The sequence below is a fragment of the Nicotiana sylvestris genome, chromosome 9 (genome assembly GCF_000393655.2).
Source record: "Nicotiana sylvestris chromosome 9, ASM39365v2, whole genome shotgun sequence".
NCBI classification, from domain to species: Eukaryota; Viridiplantae; Streptophyta; class Magnoliopsida; order Solanales; family Solanaceae; genus Nicotiana; species Nicotiana sylvestris.
The window spans coordinates 146,174,982-146,192,970 of record NC_091065.1 but is presented as its reverse complement, the minus strand read 5'-3'; the positions used below and the strand labels follow the sequence as shown (position 1 = coordinate 146,192,970).

At 41.2% G+C, this 17,989-nt stretch overlaps 1 protein-coding gene across 1 annotated transcript; it reads left to right on the top strand.

Moving 5' to 3' along the window:
• Window positions 1-5,310: 5,310 nt before the first annotated feature.
• LOC138878383 (uncharacterized) lies at window positions 5,311-7,231 on the top strand. Its single transcript, XM_070158053.1, has 3 exons — window positions 5,311-5,760; window positions 6,422-6,815; window positions 6,999-7,231. The coding sequence occupies exons 1-3, from the start codon at window positions 5,311-5,313 to the stop codon at window positions 7,229-7,231; spliced, it is 1,077 nt and encodes a 358-aa protein (XP_070014154.1).
• Window positions 7,232-17,989: the final 10,758 nt, after the last annotated feature.

Below are 17,989 nucleotides of genomic sequence, written 5' to 3'. Positions count from 1 at the left end.
GGAAGATGCGAAATGCAAAAGGACTACGCCAAAACTCACCGTGAAGTGAAGACGGCGGACTTCCTCGAAGGTCGAGCACACTCCTATTGGTCCAGCCCCTCCGGCCCTGGAAGAACAAACCTCGGTCTAGGCATAATCACTCGGAGGTCCCACTGCTCCAGAACCAAAGACTTCGGGAATAGCAGGCTCGGGCGATAATCTCTCCTCGAAGACAAGGGCCCGTTTAGCCCCGCTAGAAGCTCCATTGCACTGGGAATGCAAATCATATTTATCACTATAATCCCTTAGCCCGAAGACCAGCGGCTCCTCCCCCTCTCCGGAGGGACACAACCTCGCCCCAAGGAACCACCCGATACCTGCAACGACAAAGCCAGTACAGAAGAAAGAGGAAAATATCATCTCAAACATACGAAGACCAGGGTGAAAGCAGCATACACGCATACCTTGGTGTTTCGCTTCCCATCTGCCCTGGGACATAGCTCGCCACCTACGCTCGTCACAAGACGAATGGGTCGCCAACCTCCGAATCCAGCCGGGTAAATCGGGAACTTCGCCCGGCGTTCCATGAAGTTGCTGCAAAAAAGGAGGAAATGCAATTACTCAACTAGTTTTCGTTATAAGAAAGTCTAAGAAGGCACGAGACACTCCACGCATGCGCGTAATTCCACCCCTCGGGAAATGGCATGAGCTCTACGGGGATAATGTTAGCTGTCCGAACCAGGACGAATCGACTGGCCCACTCTTGATCCCCGTCTTCCTCATCATCAACAACAAAAGGCGTAGCGAATGACACTGTAGGGTTAGCAGGCCTCAATGGTGAAAGGGTTGGTACAGCCTGACGAGGTGACTAAGCATGAATTCAAGCCCAGCCTTCTCTGCAAAGAATCTCATCATCAGCACCACTCGCCAAAACAACGGATGTATCAGCGCCAAAGTAACCTAATACTTCAGGCAGAAGTCAAGCACGACCCTATCAAGGGGGCCTAACGCGAAAGGGTATAAGTATACGTTCAAGAATCCATCAGCAGAGTCCGTAATACTCTTATCTAGGGAAAGCACCTACAACGCTACCCCATTGCCACATCCGCAGGCTATCCTCACCATCTCCAAATGTTCCTCTCTTATCAAAGACGTAGTCTTCGGAGTAAACTCCCGCGGATCCTGAGCACTGGGAGTGGAACTCTCCCCTCCCTGCCGGGCCGGTCCTGAAGTAGTTACCATGGCTACGGTAGAATTAGAAGACTAAAGTAGGGGCCTACACTAACAATTTTGTGCTTAAGGTAACAAAGGACTCGATGCCAAGGCGGAAAGATAGATATCTAAAATAATGGGATCTTCCAAAGAAGCAAGACCCACCCCACATATATGTGGGAAATAGCAACGATTCACCTATCTAGGGTAAGCCTCGGGAGGCCAACGGCCTCGGCACGGATCCCGGGGTGGTACCCAACCCGAAGACCTCCATCGACAAGAATTTAGGCTTCAAGGAGCCAACTGCATCATCTCCAGTCCTGAGGTGGTGGCCGACCTCGAGGACCTCCATCAAAAAGAAGTCAGGCTTTGGAAAGCCTTCAGCACCATCACAGAGCGCGAGGCGCTACCTGATCTCATGTTTTTCCTTTCTAAAAAGAAAAACAAGCACTTCAAGCTCTGCCCACGAGGGCTCAACATCAAGAAGTCGCCTAAATATGAGTAGCCCCTTCCTTAGAAGCCTGCCTACAACACCTCAAAAGGTTATCTACGCCAAGCTCAAAGTAAAAGCTTCGAGAGCCCGAAGTATACTTTCACTTCGGTGCTCTATCTCCACGGGGCTCAAGGGCCCTAATAATCCAGGTTTATCGGACCATTTCGGGCTTGATTCCAAGAACAGCGATGAGCTCGGAACGGAGCCATTTCTGTCGACCAAAGGCCAAAAAAATATCGGCAATCATCAACAGAGGCATACAATAAAAATATCTGCAAACGCACAAGAGTATACGAGAACACAACAAAAAATCAAAAGCAAAAGTAAAGGAAACATCTTCATATTTGGTAAATATCAGCTACAACGGCCCTCAAAGAGTACTTACATACAATTACAAAAGCCCGCAAGGGGTTCTTATGCAGAAAGGAAGAAACAAAAGGGTGCACACGCGTGATAAAATCCTAGAAACTTGTCTACTCTCGAGGATCCATCTCCTGCAACAAGAGCCTCCGGGCTCGCATCCTCAAAAGCCTCATCCCATCCTTCCACACTGATATCCCCAAAGTATAGGTCAAGACGCTGGAGGGATGAAAAAATGCCATAGCTCGCCGAAGGTCGAGTACCATCGCTGGCCAAGAGAGCCTCGGATAGATAGCGGACCAGGTGAGCCTCCGCCTCGTTTGCACGGCTACTTAGAATCCACTTCTTGGAACACTTAGCCGTGCAAGCTACCAGCTCGGAGCAAAGTGCCACGTCGAGCCTGGGTAGGAGAGCGAGCAGCGGTGCATAGTCCAAATGACTGTCTACAAAAGGAGAAAATCGACTCTCCGTCTATCGTCATCTTGGGCCAATGGGGACAGCGGCAGCAGACGCAATAACAGCAGCAGTAGCATAGAATAACATAGTCAAGCCCCAGCAAAGGGCCACGACATGGCCTATCGAAATGATGCCAAACGACCTTGAGGCCGTAGACTTCGAACATGGTAATGAACAATAGAGGAAGATGATAGGGAGAAATGGGTGAATGAGCAGAAGAAGGTACTTGGATAAAAAAACAACACCAAAGCACCCCCATTTATAAGGGATAACGTCACGATTATTGAGGCTTTGGAAGACCAACCGGCATACGCAATTAGTGCATTCTTGAAGAACCGAATCGATGGCGGTGCATTCATCCAGGAGAACGAGAATCGATAGTGCATTGAATGATGTCAAAAATGCAAGTCCGTGGGACATCCCGGTTGTCGCAAAAACTCGCGCCATAGGTTGCATAATTGGTATGACGTCACCATGAGAAGCTCGTGGAGTCAAGTGTCAAAATCATTTTCCCATCGCTTCGTTCTGAGAAACGCGGATACTAGTTGTATGCGGTGAAATCAGAGGGCTTAATTTCTTGCTATCGAGCCACTTCGGGAGAATACCTCGAGTCCCCGAGGACTTGGAGTTACGATCGAGTCCCCTCCCTCGGGGCTCATCGAGGCCTGACTCGAAGAAGACGAAGATCGAGGCTAGAGAAAAAAGGGGAATTCCCAACGCATGCAGCTAAGTCTGACAGAGTCGGCCTACCCGGAGCCTGTGTCGAGGCATCACGTCTAGCCGTCCCATATCCATGCTTTTATAATTAATATATGTTGTACTATAAATAATTTCTCCTCCTATATAAAGGGAACTCTCACCACGTTGTAAGGGGCTGTTGTTTCTCCAACTATTCTACACAAGATCAATAATATCTCTCTCTCTCTTACTTCTTTCTAACTTACTCGCCTAATGCCACTCTTAGCATCTATTGCTTTCATACTTGTTCTTCATTTATTGCTTTGTATTGGCCATAGAGAGCCTTCTTTAATTATATTCTAACTGTTATCCCTTCCTTGGTTACCCCCAATAGCTCGAGCTCGGGCCAGATATCGACCCCGAGGCTATTTATCGACTAGTCCGAAGCCCGGGCAGCAAGCCTCTCGGTTTGATTACTACCCCATTTCAGCTTGTACCTTATTGTTAAACTTTATACTCCTAGCATCAACTGCCCTAACAACTAGCATAAAAATAGATCACATATTTTTAGAGTCCCATTTACAAATTTACTTGTTGTTACCATTTTCACGGTAAACAACAGGTATATTGTCTGTGTTTTCTTATGATATATATTCACTGATTGATCCGGGATCTACATTAACATATGTTACACCCTTTGTGGTTAATAAGTTTGGCGTTGAACCTCAATTGATAAGTAAACCCCTTGCGGTATCTACTGCGATAGGAGATTTTGTGATTGCTAGGAGGGTATATAGAGGCTGTACAGTGATGATTTGTAATCATCAAACCTCAGCGAATTTATTTGAGTTACAAATGGTTGATTTCGATGTGATAATGGGAATGGACTGGTTGGCCTCGTGCTATGCAAATGTTGACTGTCATACTAAAATGGTTAGGTTTCAATTTCCTGGTGAACCCGTCATTGAATGGAAGGGAAATATTGCTACACCGAAAGGTAGGTTTGTTTCCTATCTTAAGGCAAGGAAGATGATCTCAAAGGTTATATTTATCATCTCTTTCGCGTTAGGGATGCGGAGGCGAAGCCGCCTACTCTACAATCAATCCCTGTGGTCAATGAATTTCCAGATGTTTTCCTAGATGAACTCCCAGGCCTTCCTCCTAAAAGGGAGATTGAGTTTACCATTGATGTGTTGCCTGACCGTCAACCCATATCTATTCCTCCATATAGGATGACCCTAGCAGAGTTGAGAGAGTTGAAGGCATAGTTGAAGGACTTGCTAGATAAGGGCTTCATTAGGCCTAGCACTTCACCTTGGGGTGCACCCGTTCTTTTCGTGCGGAAGAAAGACGGGTCGTTAAGGATGCTTTTCGATTATCGATAGTTGAATAAGTTTACTATAAAAAACAAGTATCCACTTCGAAGAATTGATGACATGTTTGACCAACTCAAGGGTGCCAAGTATTTCTCAAAGATTGACTTACGTTCAGGGTATCATCAGGTGAGGGTTAAGGAGAAGGATATTCCAAAGACGGCCTTCCAAACAAGATATGGGCACTTTGAGTTCTTGGTGATGTCGTTCGGGCTAACAAATGCCCCAACAGCTTTTATGGTCTCATGAATACTGTATTCGAGCCCTATCTTGATGTGTTCGTGATCGTATTTATTGATGACATTCTTGTGTATTCTTGTTCAGAGGTGGAACATGCTGATAATATTACAGACGCTTCAGGATCGTAAATTATATGCTAAGCTTTCTAAATGTGAATTCTAGTTGAACTAAGTAGCATTCCTTGGCCATGTGATATCTGACGAGGGTATTAGTTTTAACACTCAGAAGATCGATGCAGTAAAGAATTGTCCGAGACCTACAACACCATTAGAAGTCCGCAGCTTCCTGGGGCTAGCAGGATATTATAGGCGATTTGTAGAAGGTTTTTCCTCTATATCAGCACTATTGACTAAGTTAACACAGAAAGCTACTAAGTTCTAGTGGTTTGATGCTTGTGAACGAAATTTTTATGAGCTAAAGAATCGATTGACATTTGTGCCAGTGCTCACTCTCCCAGAAGGAACAGAAGATTATGTGGTATATTGTGATGCCTCAAGTATAGGTTTGGGGTGCGTATTGATGCAACGTGGGAAGGTGATTGCTTATGCATCAAGACAATTGAAGAAGGATGAAAAGAATTACCTGACCCATGATCTGGAATTGGCTGCAGTAATATATGCTTTGAAGATATGGCGGCACTACATATACGATGTCCATGTTGACATCTACACAGATCACAAGAGTTTACAATACATCTTTAAGCAGAAGGAGTTTAATTTGAGGCAGGGTAGGTGGCTTGAATTATTGAAAGATTATGATGTTGAGATATTGTACCATCCCGGTAAAGCAAATGTTGTGGCAGACGTTCTCAATCGTAAGTCAATGACAAGCTTAGTACATATTGAGGCAAGTAGACATGGGTTGACTAAATGGCTTCATCAGCTAGCCAATATGAGAATCAGATTGTTAGACTTTGATGACGGAGATGTTACTGCACAGAATACATCGGAATCATCTTTGGTAGCCGAGGTAAAAGCACGGCAATATAAAGATCCTATCTTAGTACGATTGAGAGAGCATTCAACAATGTAAAATTACGGTGTTTGAAATCGAAGAAGATGGGGCACTGAGATACCAGGGCCGATTATATGTGCCTAATGTGGTAGGGTTGCGAGAGAAGATTATAAATGAGATTCATCAATACCGATATTCCATCCATCCTGGCTCAAAAAAGATGTATCATGATGTCACGAAGCAGTATTGGTGGCATAACATGAGGAAGTCTATTGTAGAATTTGTAGCCCAGTGTCCTAATTGTCAACAAGTAAAGATCGAACATCAAAAACCCGGTAGATTACTTCAGAATATAGAGATTCCGACCTGGAAATGAGAGGTGATTAATATTAACTTCATTATTGGATTACCTCGCTCTTATAAGTTTGACTCCATCTGGGTGATAGTTGATTGACTTACAAAATGTGCCCATCTTTTGCCAGTTAAGACAACCTACACGGCTGAAGATTATACGAAGTTGTATATCAAGGAGATTGTTAGGCTTCATGGTGTGCCAATATCTATTATATCAGACCGAGGAGCTCAATTTACGGCTAACTTTTGGAGGTTTTTTCAGAAGGGTTTAGGCACACAAGTGAATCTCAGTACTGCATTCCATTCACAAACTTACGGACAGGCTGAACGTACCATTCAGACACTTGAAGATATGCTACGAGCATGTGTTCTGGATTTCAAGGGGAATTGGGATGATCATCTATCAATCGTAGAATTTGCCTACAATAATATCTACCATTCTAGTATTAAAATGGCTCCGTACGAGGCACTGTACGAGAGAAGATGTAGATCACCATTTGGATGGTTTGAAGTTGGTGAAATAGAATTATATGGCCCAGATTTGATTAACCAAGCCATTGAGAAGATGAAAATGATACAAGAACGATTGAGGATGGCGCAAAGCAAGAAAAAGTCTTATTCTGATGTACGACGTCGTGATCTGGAGTTTGAGGTTGGTGATTGGGTTTTCCTGAGGATCTCGCCGATGAAGGGTGTTATGCATTTTGGGAAGAATGGTAAGTTGAGTCCATGGTATATTGGTCCATATAAAATTCTTCGACGAATTGGATAGGTTGCTTATGAGTTAGAATTTCCATTCGAATTCAAATTTTTCCACCCGGTATTCCATGTATCTATGTTGAGGAAATGTATTGGAGACCCTTCTCGAGTCGTCCCTATCGAATATGTACAAATTACAGAGGAACTATCATACGAACAAGTGCCAGTAGCTATATTGGATCGACAAGTCCGCAAGTTGAGAACAAAAGATATAGCTTCCGTCAAAGTATTGTGGAGGAACAAGAATATGGAAGAAATGACATTGGAAGCACAAGAGGAGATGAAGTCTAAATACCCTTACTTGTTCCAGGAGGAATATAACGAGGATGCCAGGGGAACGCAGGATGCATTAGAAGGTGAAACAGCTCTATGAGGTAAGCAATAACTTGATAATACTCTTTGTTAATACAAAATGGTGATATGCAAATAATGTACATATCCATTATGTTTTATATAACCTTGTGAGGTCATACGTTGGGCTTAACTACTTGCAAGTTTGGCTAGTGACCATTTTATAGGGGAAAATTGACAGGAATGTTTTGTTGGAATCCACGATGATTTGGACTCCACATAAACCCTTACATTCGAGGACGAATGTTCCTAAGGGGGGAAGGTGTTACAACCCATATTCACGTACATTAGTTTATTCCATAAGTTAGTCAACGTAAATCCAAGAAGAGATTATCTTTGAGATGATAAGAAGTTAATCATATTGGTCTTAAATGATACAAAGGTGTATAAGGGTGGTTAACAAGTATTAGAAGTTAAACGAATCAAGGATGTTGTCAGCCGTATTTTCGGGTAAACCTAGAGGTTCTTAATACACTCAAGAGGTTGTGTTTTAAGGTATTTGAATTATATAATATCCGTATTATAAGTCTTGAGGTCAAACGAGTTATGAAACAAAAGTCGACAAAAGTTGTCGCAACTTACGTTCATAATTTTACTTAAACATTATGTCAAATGTTACTAAGCTTTTCTCATATGTTACTTTTAATTATGGGGTGATCTACCCACCAAATTGAATATCTATGTTTCTAGCTTCCAACACATTTAACCGTTCATCAATATAATATTGGAGTAAAGAGATATTCACGTTTTGCGAGACTGCGCCAAACACCTCTCTATAGGCCACACATAGTCGGTTTAAGAGATATGGATATATATAACATGCCTAGAACCCATTTTAAGTCATTAATTTTAAGTATATTCAGACCTTATAACCCTATAAACACCCTCTCAAGGTTCTCTCAAGATTAAAGACCCAAACAAAGGGAAAACAACACAAATCAAGTGTCGGAAATCCCGTGGCGCTAGTAAGTTTCTTGTTCTTCTTGTTGTTGCTCATTTTTGTGTTGTTCCAACTCATGTGGGAAGTTGTTTTAAGGGTTTTATATTCTGTAAATAATCCCACAAGTTTTAATATCAACCATAGGTGATTTCAATCCTTCTAAAGTGATTCTAGTATCGAAAAGCCTTAATTGATTGCTAGTTTCGCTTCCTTGTTGTTGCAGCTGTATTGGAGGGATATTTCGGGGACAATTAAGGTCAAATTGGAGTTTTTCCTTCTGTATAAAGGTAAGTAACCACTTACTCTACATGTATTTCAGATTATCCAAGTTGCGGCTACGTCATTGAAGGTAGAACTTGTGAAATATATGTCGAAAGGCTTGGTAGTAATGTTGTCATTTGGTGAACTGTTTTGGGAGGCTCAATAAGATTATTATTGATGTTGTTTGGGCTGTTTGGTGATTTATTTCACTTGTTTGAAGTCATATAAATAAGGGAGGCGCTGTCCGTTTCATCACAAAATAGGTTGTGGTCGGTACATAATTGTTACAATGTTTAAATGTTAACGATAGTGTCATTTCTTCTATTGTAGACTAAGGAGTCGACATTTGCATAGCTTGAGGTTGGACAGTATATACAAGGTATGTGAGGCTATCCCTTTCCTTCTTTTGCACGACTCCGATTGTACATGATGTAATGAACGAGCTTCCAAAGATACTCTATTCTTAGAAGCTAGCAGTACTTACATTGTTTCCCTTATTATAGAGCGATTGATGTTGATGTTGCTTCTATTGTTCTTATGTTATTAATGTTGCCGGTACTCACTGATTCTTATAAGATTCATGATGAAGACTTAGTCCTAATAACGTGTACAGAGGATAACGACCTTACGTCACTCCGAAAGGTTTAGAATATTATTCCATTGAGTCCAATATGCATTATATATATATGTGTGTGTGTGTGTGTGTGTGTGTGTGTGTGTATCTATTTTACTCTACCGAGCTGCGCTATAGACAGCTGGGTACGACACCTATTGTGCAACCACTGATCTGTTGGGTTTTACCGAGCTCCACGTGGCCGTGTACAATTCTACCAAGCCTTATGATGGCCGGGTACATTTTTTTTGAGCCTATTATGGTCGGGTATGACATGATGATGATGATGCCCACAGAGGCGTATGTTTTAAAAGTTTATGTATATATATGTATGTATCATGCATTTCATGTCAGTAGCCCTCAGAGGTACCCAGATGTTACAGGTTGTATATTCTCTATCCCTACTTACATTACTGCTCGTACTTATGCTTTCCTATCTTACATACTCATTACTGTATTCGTACTGACGTCCTTTTTATTTGTGGATGCTGCATGTCATGCTGCAGGTCCTGATAGACGGGTACACACATCTCCCCCACCACAGTAGGCTGCCCAGTTCAGCGGTTATTGACGAGATCCCTTCTTCGGACTTGTCGTGGTCTTGGTATGCATTTTTGTTATAGATATTATGGGTATGTCGGGGACCTGTTCCGCCAATGTTGCAACACTTATGATCTTTTAAAGGCTCATAGACAGGTGTTGACTCATGTACAGTTTGGTATGTCTTGTCGGCTGATTTTAGTTGTATAGTCTTTCATGGTAGCGTGGTAGCTCGTACCTTATATATAGTTTCTTGGTTGTCTGGTCATCCCATGTTATGTATGTTCATGCCATTAACTTTCATTGTTGGTTGTTCATGATCCATATCTACCATTTATATTCATCTCATTGGCCCTTAAAGATAACAAGGAAGGTTAGATAAAATGTACGTTGGTGCTCGAAAAGTATAGTTGGGTGCTACTCATGGCCTTCAGTTTGGGTCCTGACATGAAAGAAATGAAATTTTTGAAATTTGTTGTCTAAAATAAATAAAGATATTTATGTGGTCTTAAATCAATCTATTATATGTACAATAAGAATTGTAAAAATAGTTTTTTTTTCTAAATGAGGGAAGGGTAACTTTGTTTTGTTTTTTGGGACTGATCAAAAAGAAAAGAGCAACATATAAATTAGGAAAGTTGTTAATTGCATACACAACTACGACGTTCAAAATGAATCACACTAATAGAGCTTTTTTAATTCTATTATTAATACATCACATCTTAATTCTGTTGTTAGAATCTCAAAGTCTTTTAAATTCTATCGTTTGAATTCACATTATAGGTAGAATGATCGTCATTATCATTTAGTTAATAGTTTTATAGAACGAGATCTTTTGGTTGTCGACAAAACATTATATAGTCGACCATGATAAAAAGATTGGTTAATACTAGTTTCGCGAATAAGTTCTAAGAAAACATGAGAAGACGTTAGGGGAAAAATGAAAATGACAACTTTACGATTACCTATTTTCTCTCATTCTAATGGTATTTATTAAAATAATTATTCTTTATACTTTATTTTAGTTTTCAACTTTCACTTTTTTATATTATGCCTCATAATTCTTATTTTTTCTGTTTTACTTTTTTTTCTTTTTCACTTTTTTCCTCCTTTCCTTTTTTATTTCTCTTCTTTTTATTTTTCCCTTTTCTTTTTTCTTTTTTCTCTTCTTTTCTAAATTTATTCAAGTTATGTTAACATTGAAAGGGAGGCGACGGAAAATATACAAGAGAATGTTTTTACCCTTTTCTCATTATCAAAACTATCTATTTATTCAGGGGAAAAACAAACAAAGCCGTTATCATAATTTGCTCTTCTAAAATATAGGATTATCATAATTGTAATTGTGAGTCACTTGTTTTAAAAAGTAAATTCTGCGTTCCGAGGCCTTAAAAACTTCTTTCGGCACCACCTCGATTTGCGTGCGCAGTCCAGGCGCCTAGCCGGAAAGTCATTTTGTGAAAATCTATGAAAAATAATAAATTTTGCCTTTAAAATGAGTTTAATTTGACTTCAGTCAATATTTTGGGTAAACGGACCCGGACCCATGATTGGACGGTCCCGGAGGGTCCGTAGGAAAATATTGGGCTTGGGCGTATGCCCGGAATCGAATTCCGAGGTCCCAAGCCGGAGAAATGACTTTTTGAAAAAAATTATTTTCTGAAATTATTTATGAGTTTTGGAAATGAAAGGTGTTTAAAACATGATAGTATCGGGCCCGTGTTTTGGTTTCAGCGCCCCAAACAGGTCTTATATGTGATTTAAAATAAGTCTGTGAAATTTGGTAAGAAATGGACTTGAAACGACATGAATTGGATTGTTTTTGAGAAAAATTGGAAAATTTGAAGTTCTTAGTAAATTTCATGATTTTGATGCTAAATTCATAGTCGTTGATGTTTTTTTTGTGATTTGAGTGCACGAGAGAGTCCGTATGATGTTTTTAGGTTGGTGTGTATATTTGGTTTGGAGCCCCGAGGACTCGGGTGAGTTTTGGATAGGCCACGGGGTGGATTTTGGACTTGGAGAATTGCAGTTTTCGGTTGTTTCATTGCAGGCGTTGCGAAGCCTGGCTCGAAAATGCTAGGGCCATGTCGCAAATGCGAAATGTAGCCCAGGCCAGCCTACCTCGCAATTGCGAGGATTCTATCGCAAATGCAATCCCCCCTGTTTTAGCCAGTCGTCGCAAATGCGACAAGTTGTTAACAATTCCCAACTCGCAAATGCGAGAACTTTTTCACAAATGCGAACTTAGCAGAAGTCTGGGTTCGCAATTGTGAACCCTGGTCGCAAATGCGATATCTGCAACCTGCAATTTTATAACATAGCCGAAAATCATTCATTTTCCACACTCTTTCAAAACCAAAACACTCTTGGATGATTTTTCAAAGACAACTCTTCTTCCAAATCGATTGTAAGTCAATTTTAACTCATTTCCTTCAATCATTAACTTCTTTTCACATGATTTCAACTCAAAATCAATGATTTTCATGGGAGAAATTGGGTGTTTTGGGTAGAACATAGGTTTTTAAAAAATTGGGGATTTGGACCTCGATTTAAGGTTCGATTTCAAAATAAATTATATATTTGGATTCGTGGGGGAATGGGTAATCGGGTTTTGGTTCGAACCTCGGGTTTTTAGCATGTGGGCCCGAGGGCAATTTTTGACTTTTTGGGTAAAACTTTAGAAAACTCATTTTTATGCATTAAAATTGATTCATTTAGCATTTATTGATGTAATTAAGTAACTTGTGACTAGATACGAGCGAATTGGTGGTGGAATCAAGAGGTAAAGCGGTAATAGAAGCTTGAATTGTGTTTGTGGCATCGAGGTAAGTATTTGGTCTAACCTTAGCTTGAGGGATTAGGAGTCGAGTCCTGTTTGCTACGTGGTATTTTTCGAGTACGACGTATAGGCATGGTGACGAGTATCTATACATTGGTGTGAAGCATGACCGTGAGTCTTATATTGTGATTATTATGGCTTCTTTGTATTATTCATGCCTTGATGATGATTTCTATTGTTGGGCAAAGTTTGTGGAAGTTTTGTGACATTTGAACATTGAGGAGCGTTGGCTCAAGTTGTACAATTAAATATGAAAGTATAAGTGGTAATTGAACCTTTTAGAGCATTGTCTCAAGTTGTGAAGTGAGTTGAGAAGTAAAAGTGAAAAAGAGAAGAGAATCATTATATTATCTCCCTTGCCGGGAATTTGTTGTTTTGATGTTATTTCCCTAGCCGGGATGTTGATGCTTCTTTTGATGTTTTTCACTTGTCGGGACTTGATTGATGAACTATTATTCCCTTGCCCTATTATTTGTGATTATTTTTTGGGTGAGGAAGAGTGTTAAAGCACGAAGGGTGATGCCATGTATTGTTTTGGTGAGAGAGTATTAGAGCACGAAGGGTGATGCCGTGCCGTACGATGTACCTTTCCGTGCCGATTATATTAATTATTTGGTGAGGACGAGAGTAAAATCACGAAGGGTGATGCCGTGTAAATTTTCATTACTTGATTGCTTTGGTGAGGACGAGAGTAAAAGCAAAGCATGAAGGGTGATGTCGTGCACATTTTTATTACTTAATTGCTTTGATGAGGATGATAGTAAAAACACGAAGGGTAATGCTGTGCACTTATTGATTTCTGATTCTTGTTTATATCTGAGATATGTTGTTTCTTTCAATTACCTGTTATCTTTCTATTCTAAATTGTTAATTCCCCCGCATCATGTTACCTCTCCCACACTTGACTTTGTATTACTGTTCTTTTTTTCTATTGTATATAGTTAAATTGCACAGGTTTACTTGGTAGTCTGGTCCTAGTCTCGTCACTACTTCGCCGAGGTTAGGATAGGCACTAACCAACACATGGGGTGCTCTGCACTATGTGCATATCCCAGAGCAGCAGCTTTTGGACCGTAGATTTGGTGGCTGCCTTCAGTCCACGTGGAGATCCAAGGTAGTCCTGCAGGCGTCCGCAGGCCTTGGTGTCTCCCTCTATCCCTTTACTCCTGTTTCATATACGTAGTTCATAAACAGTGTATCTTTAATCCTTCAAACTTTGTATGTTTCATTCTTAGATCGTCTGTGAAACTGTGACACCAGTTCTGGGTGGTCGAGGCTCAAACAGTTGTATTAGACAATATTTCAGATAGTTTACTACATTTCTTCCGCTTATTATAATTTCCACTATCTATACAGTATTGCTTTATAATTGTTAAAGAATATAAAACTGGTAAAAATATAATTTGTTCAAACAGTCGGCTTGCCTAGCTCACATTAGTAGGCGCCATCATGATTCTTGAGGGTGGAAAATCCGGTTCGTGACAAGTTGCTATCAAAGCTCTATGTTACATGGGTCTCACAGTTCACAAATAAGCTTAGTAGAGTCTGAGGGATCGGTACGGAGACGTCTGTATTTATCCCCAATTGAAAATCCATGAGAAGAACTATCCGGTTCATGATTTGGAGTTAGCAGCCATCGTTCACGCATTGAAAATTTGGAGGCATTATCTGTATGGCGTGGCATGTGAGATGTTCACGGATAACAAGAGTCTGCAGTATTTGTTCAAGAAGAAGGAGCTAAATTTGAGGCAAGGTGGTTGGAGCTATTAAAGGACTATGATGTCACCATCTTATATCATCCGGGAAAGGCAATGCGGTGGCCGATGCTTTGAGTAGGAAGTCAGCCAGTATGGGCAGTCTTGCTTATGTTCTAGTCAGTGAGAGACTGCTTGCTTTGGATGTTCAGGATATGGCCAATCAGTTCGTGAGGTTGGATGTTTCTGAGCCCAGACGTGTGTTAGCTTGCACAGTCGCTCATTCTTCCTTATTGGAGCGCATCCGTGGTCGGCAATATGATGATCCCCATTTGTGTGTCCTTAGAGACATGGTGTAGCACGGAGGTGCCAAGCAGGTTACTTTAGGTTATGATGGAGTTTTGAGATTGCATGGTTGAATTTGTGTGCCTAATGTGGATGGGCTTCGAGAGTTGATTTTAGAGGAGGCCCATAGTTCCCGGTACTCTATTCATCTAGGCGCTGCGAAGATGTATCAGGATTTGCGGCAGTAATATTGGTGGAGAAGAATAAAGAAGGATATCGTTGCATATGTGGCTTGGTGTTTGAGTTGTCAGCAGGTTAAGTACGGGCATCAAAGACCTGGTGGTTTGTTCCAAAAGATTGAGATTCCTGAGTGGAAGTGGGAGCATATCGCTATAGACATCATTGTTGGACTCCCACAGACTCGGAGGAAGTTCGATGCAGTGTGGGTTATTGTTGATAGGCTGACCAAGTCAGCACATTTCATTCCTGTGGCAGTCTCCTACTCTTCCGAGAGGTTAGCTGAGATTTATATCCGGGAGATTGTTTGTCTTTATGGTGTGCCCGAGTCTATCATTTCAGATCGAGGTACGCAGTTTACCTCCCATTTCTAAAGAGCAGTTCAGCGAGAGTTAGGCACACGGGTTGAGTTGAGCACAACATTTCATCCTCAGATAAACGGGAAGTCCGAGCAGACTATTCAGATTTTGGAGGATATGCTCCGAGCTTGTGTCATTGACTTTGGAGGCTCGTGGGATCATTTTTTGCCTTTAGCAAAGTTTGCCTACAACAACAACTGCTAGTCGAGTATCCAGAGGGCTCCGTATGAGGCTTTGTATGGTAGGCAGTGTTGGTCGCCGGTTGGATGGTTTGAGCCGAGGGAGGCTCAGTTGTTGGGTACAGATCTAGTTCAGGATGCCTTGGACAAGGTCAGAATTATTCAGGATAGGCTTCGTACAACTCAATCCAGGCAAAAGGGTTATGCCGACCGCAAGGTTCGTGATTTGGCGTTCATGGTCGATAAGCGGGTATTGCTTCGAGTGTTGCCTATGAAGGGCATGATGAGATTTGGGAAGAAGGGCAAGCTTAGCCCTAGGTTCATTGGCCCGTTTGAGATTCTTGATTGAATGGGAGAGGTGGCTTATAGACTTGCATTGCCGCAAAGCTTATCAGCCGTGCATCCAGTGTTTCATGTGTCCATGCTTCGGAAATATCATGGCGATCCACCCCACGTGTTAGATTTTAGCACTGTCCAGTTGGACAAGGACTTGTCTCATGAGGAGGAGCCGGTAGCTATTCTAGACCAGCAGGTTCGTCAGTTGAGATCGAAGAGTTTTCCTTCTGTTCGTGTTCGAGGGAGAGGTCAGCCCGCTGAGGCATCAACCTGGGAGTTCGAGTTCGATATGCGGAGCCGTTATCCCCATCTTTTCCCCGACTTAGGTACTTGCTTCTTCTGTCTGCTCGAGGATGAACGATTATTTTATAGGTGGAGGATGTGATGACCCAAAAGGTCATCACTTGTTTTAAAAAGTAAAGTCTATGTTCCGAGGCCTTAAAAACCTCTTTCGGCATCACCTCGATTTACGTGCATAGTCCGGCGCATAGTTGTAAAACCACTTTGTGAAAATCTGTGAAAAATGATGTTTTTTGCCTTTACAATGAGTTTAAGTTGACTTCGGTCAGCATTTTGGGTAAACGGACTCTGACCTATGATTGGACGGTCCCGGAGGGTCCGTAGGAAAATATGGGACTTGGGCATATACCTGGAATCGAATTCCGAGGTCCCAAGACCGAGAAATGAATTTTTTAAGAAAATTATTTTCTGAAATTATTTATGAGTTTTTGAAATGAAAGGTGTTTAAAACTTGATGGTATCGGGCTCGTATTTTGGTTCTGGCGCCCGGAACGGGTGTTATATATGATTTAAGATAAGTCTGGGAAATTTGGTAAGAAACGGACTTGAAACGACGTGAATTGGATCGTTTTTGAAATAAATTGGAAAATTTGAAGTTCTTAAGAAATTTCATGGTTTTGATACTAAATTCATAGTTGTTGATGTTATTTTAGTGATTTGAGTGCACGAGCGAGTACGTATGATGTTTTTAGGTTGGTGTGCATATTTGGTTTGGAGCCCCGAGGGCTCGGGTGAGTTTTTGATAGGCCACGGGGTGGATTTTGGACTTGGAGAATTGCAAGTTTTCAGCTGTTTCAATGCAGGCCTACAGGCTTCGCATTTGCAAAGCTTGGCTCGCAGATGCGACTTCGCAAATGCGAGGGCCATGTCGCAAATGCAAAATGTAGCCCAGGCCAGCCTACCTCGCAATTGCGAGGATTCTATCGCAAATGTGATCCCCCCTGTTTTACCGAGTCGTTGCAAATGCGCCAAGTTGTTCGCAATTCCCAACTCGCAAATGCAAGAACTTCTTCGCAAATGTGAACTTAGCAGAAGTTTGGGATTGCAATTGCGAACCCTGGTCGCAGATGCGACATCTGCAACCTGCAATTTTATAACTTAGCTGAAAATCTTTCATTTTTCACACTCTTTCAAAACCAAAACACTCTTGGGCGATTTTTCAAAGACAACTCTTCTTCCAAATCGATTGTAAGTCAATTTTTACTCGTTTCCTTCAATAATTAACATCTTTTCACATGATTTCAACTCAAAATCAATGATTTTCATGGGGGAAATTGGGTGTTTTGGGTAGAACCTAGGTTTTTCAAAAATTAGGGATTTGGACCTCGACTTGAGGTCCGATTTCAAAATAAATTATATATATGGGTTCGTGGGGGAATGGGTAATCAGGTTTTGGTTTGAACCTAGGGTTTTAACCATGTGGGCCCGGGGGCGATTTTTGACTTTTTGGGTAAAACTTTAGAAAACTCATTTTCATGCATTAGAATTGATTCATATAGCATTTATTGATGTAATTAAGTAACTTGTGACTAAATACGAGCGAATTGGTGGTAGAATCAAGAGGTAAAGCGATAGTAGAGGCTTGAATTGTGTTCGCGACATCGAGGTAAGTGTTTGGTCTAACCTTAGCTTGAGGGATTAGGAGTCGAGTCCTATTTTCTATATGGTATTTGTCGAGTACGATGTATAGGTATGGTGACGAGTATCTATACGTTGGTGTCAAACATGCATGTGAGTCTTATATTGTGATTATTATGGCTTCGTTGTATTATTCATGCCATGATGATGATTTCTATTGTTGGGCAAAGTTTGTGGAAGTATTGTGACATTTGAACATTGCGGAGCGTTGGCTCAAGTTGTACAATGAAATGTGAAAGTATAAGTGGAAATTGAACCTTTTAGAGCATTGGCTCAAGTTTTGAAGTGAGTCGAGAAGTAAAAGTGAAAAAGAGAAGAGAATCATAATATTATCTCCCTTGCCGGAAATTTGTTGTTTTGATGTTATCTCCCTAGCCGAGATGTTGATGCTTCTTTTGATGTTATTCCCTTGTCGGGCCTTGATTGATGAACTATTGTTCCCTTGCCATGATTCTTATGTAATTTCATTTATTCCCTTGCCCGATTTTTTGTGATTGTTGTTTGGGTGAGGAAGAGTGTTAAAGCGTGAAGGGTGATGCCATGTATTATTTTGGTG

Excerpts from the sequence above, each read along its gene's own strand:
- LOC138878383 (XM_070158053.1), top strand. The coding sequence starts at position 5,311 with ATGCAACGTGGGAAGGTGATTGCTTATGCATCAAGACAATTGAAGAAG. Across the intron at positions 5,761-6,421 it reads AATCATCTTTGGTAGCCGAG|GCTGAACGTACCATTCAGAC; the intron begins GTAAAAGCACGG and ends ACTTACGGACAG. Across the intron at positions 6,816-6,998 it reads TATGCATTTTGGGAAGAATG|AGGAACTATCATACGAACAA; the intron begins GTAAGTTGAGTC and ends TACAAATTACAG.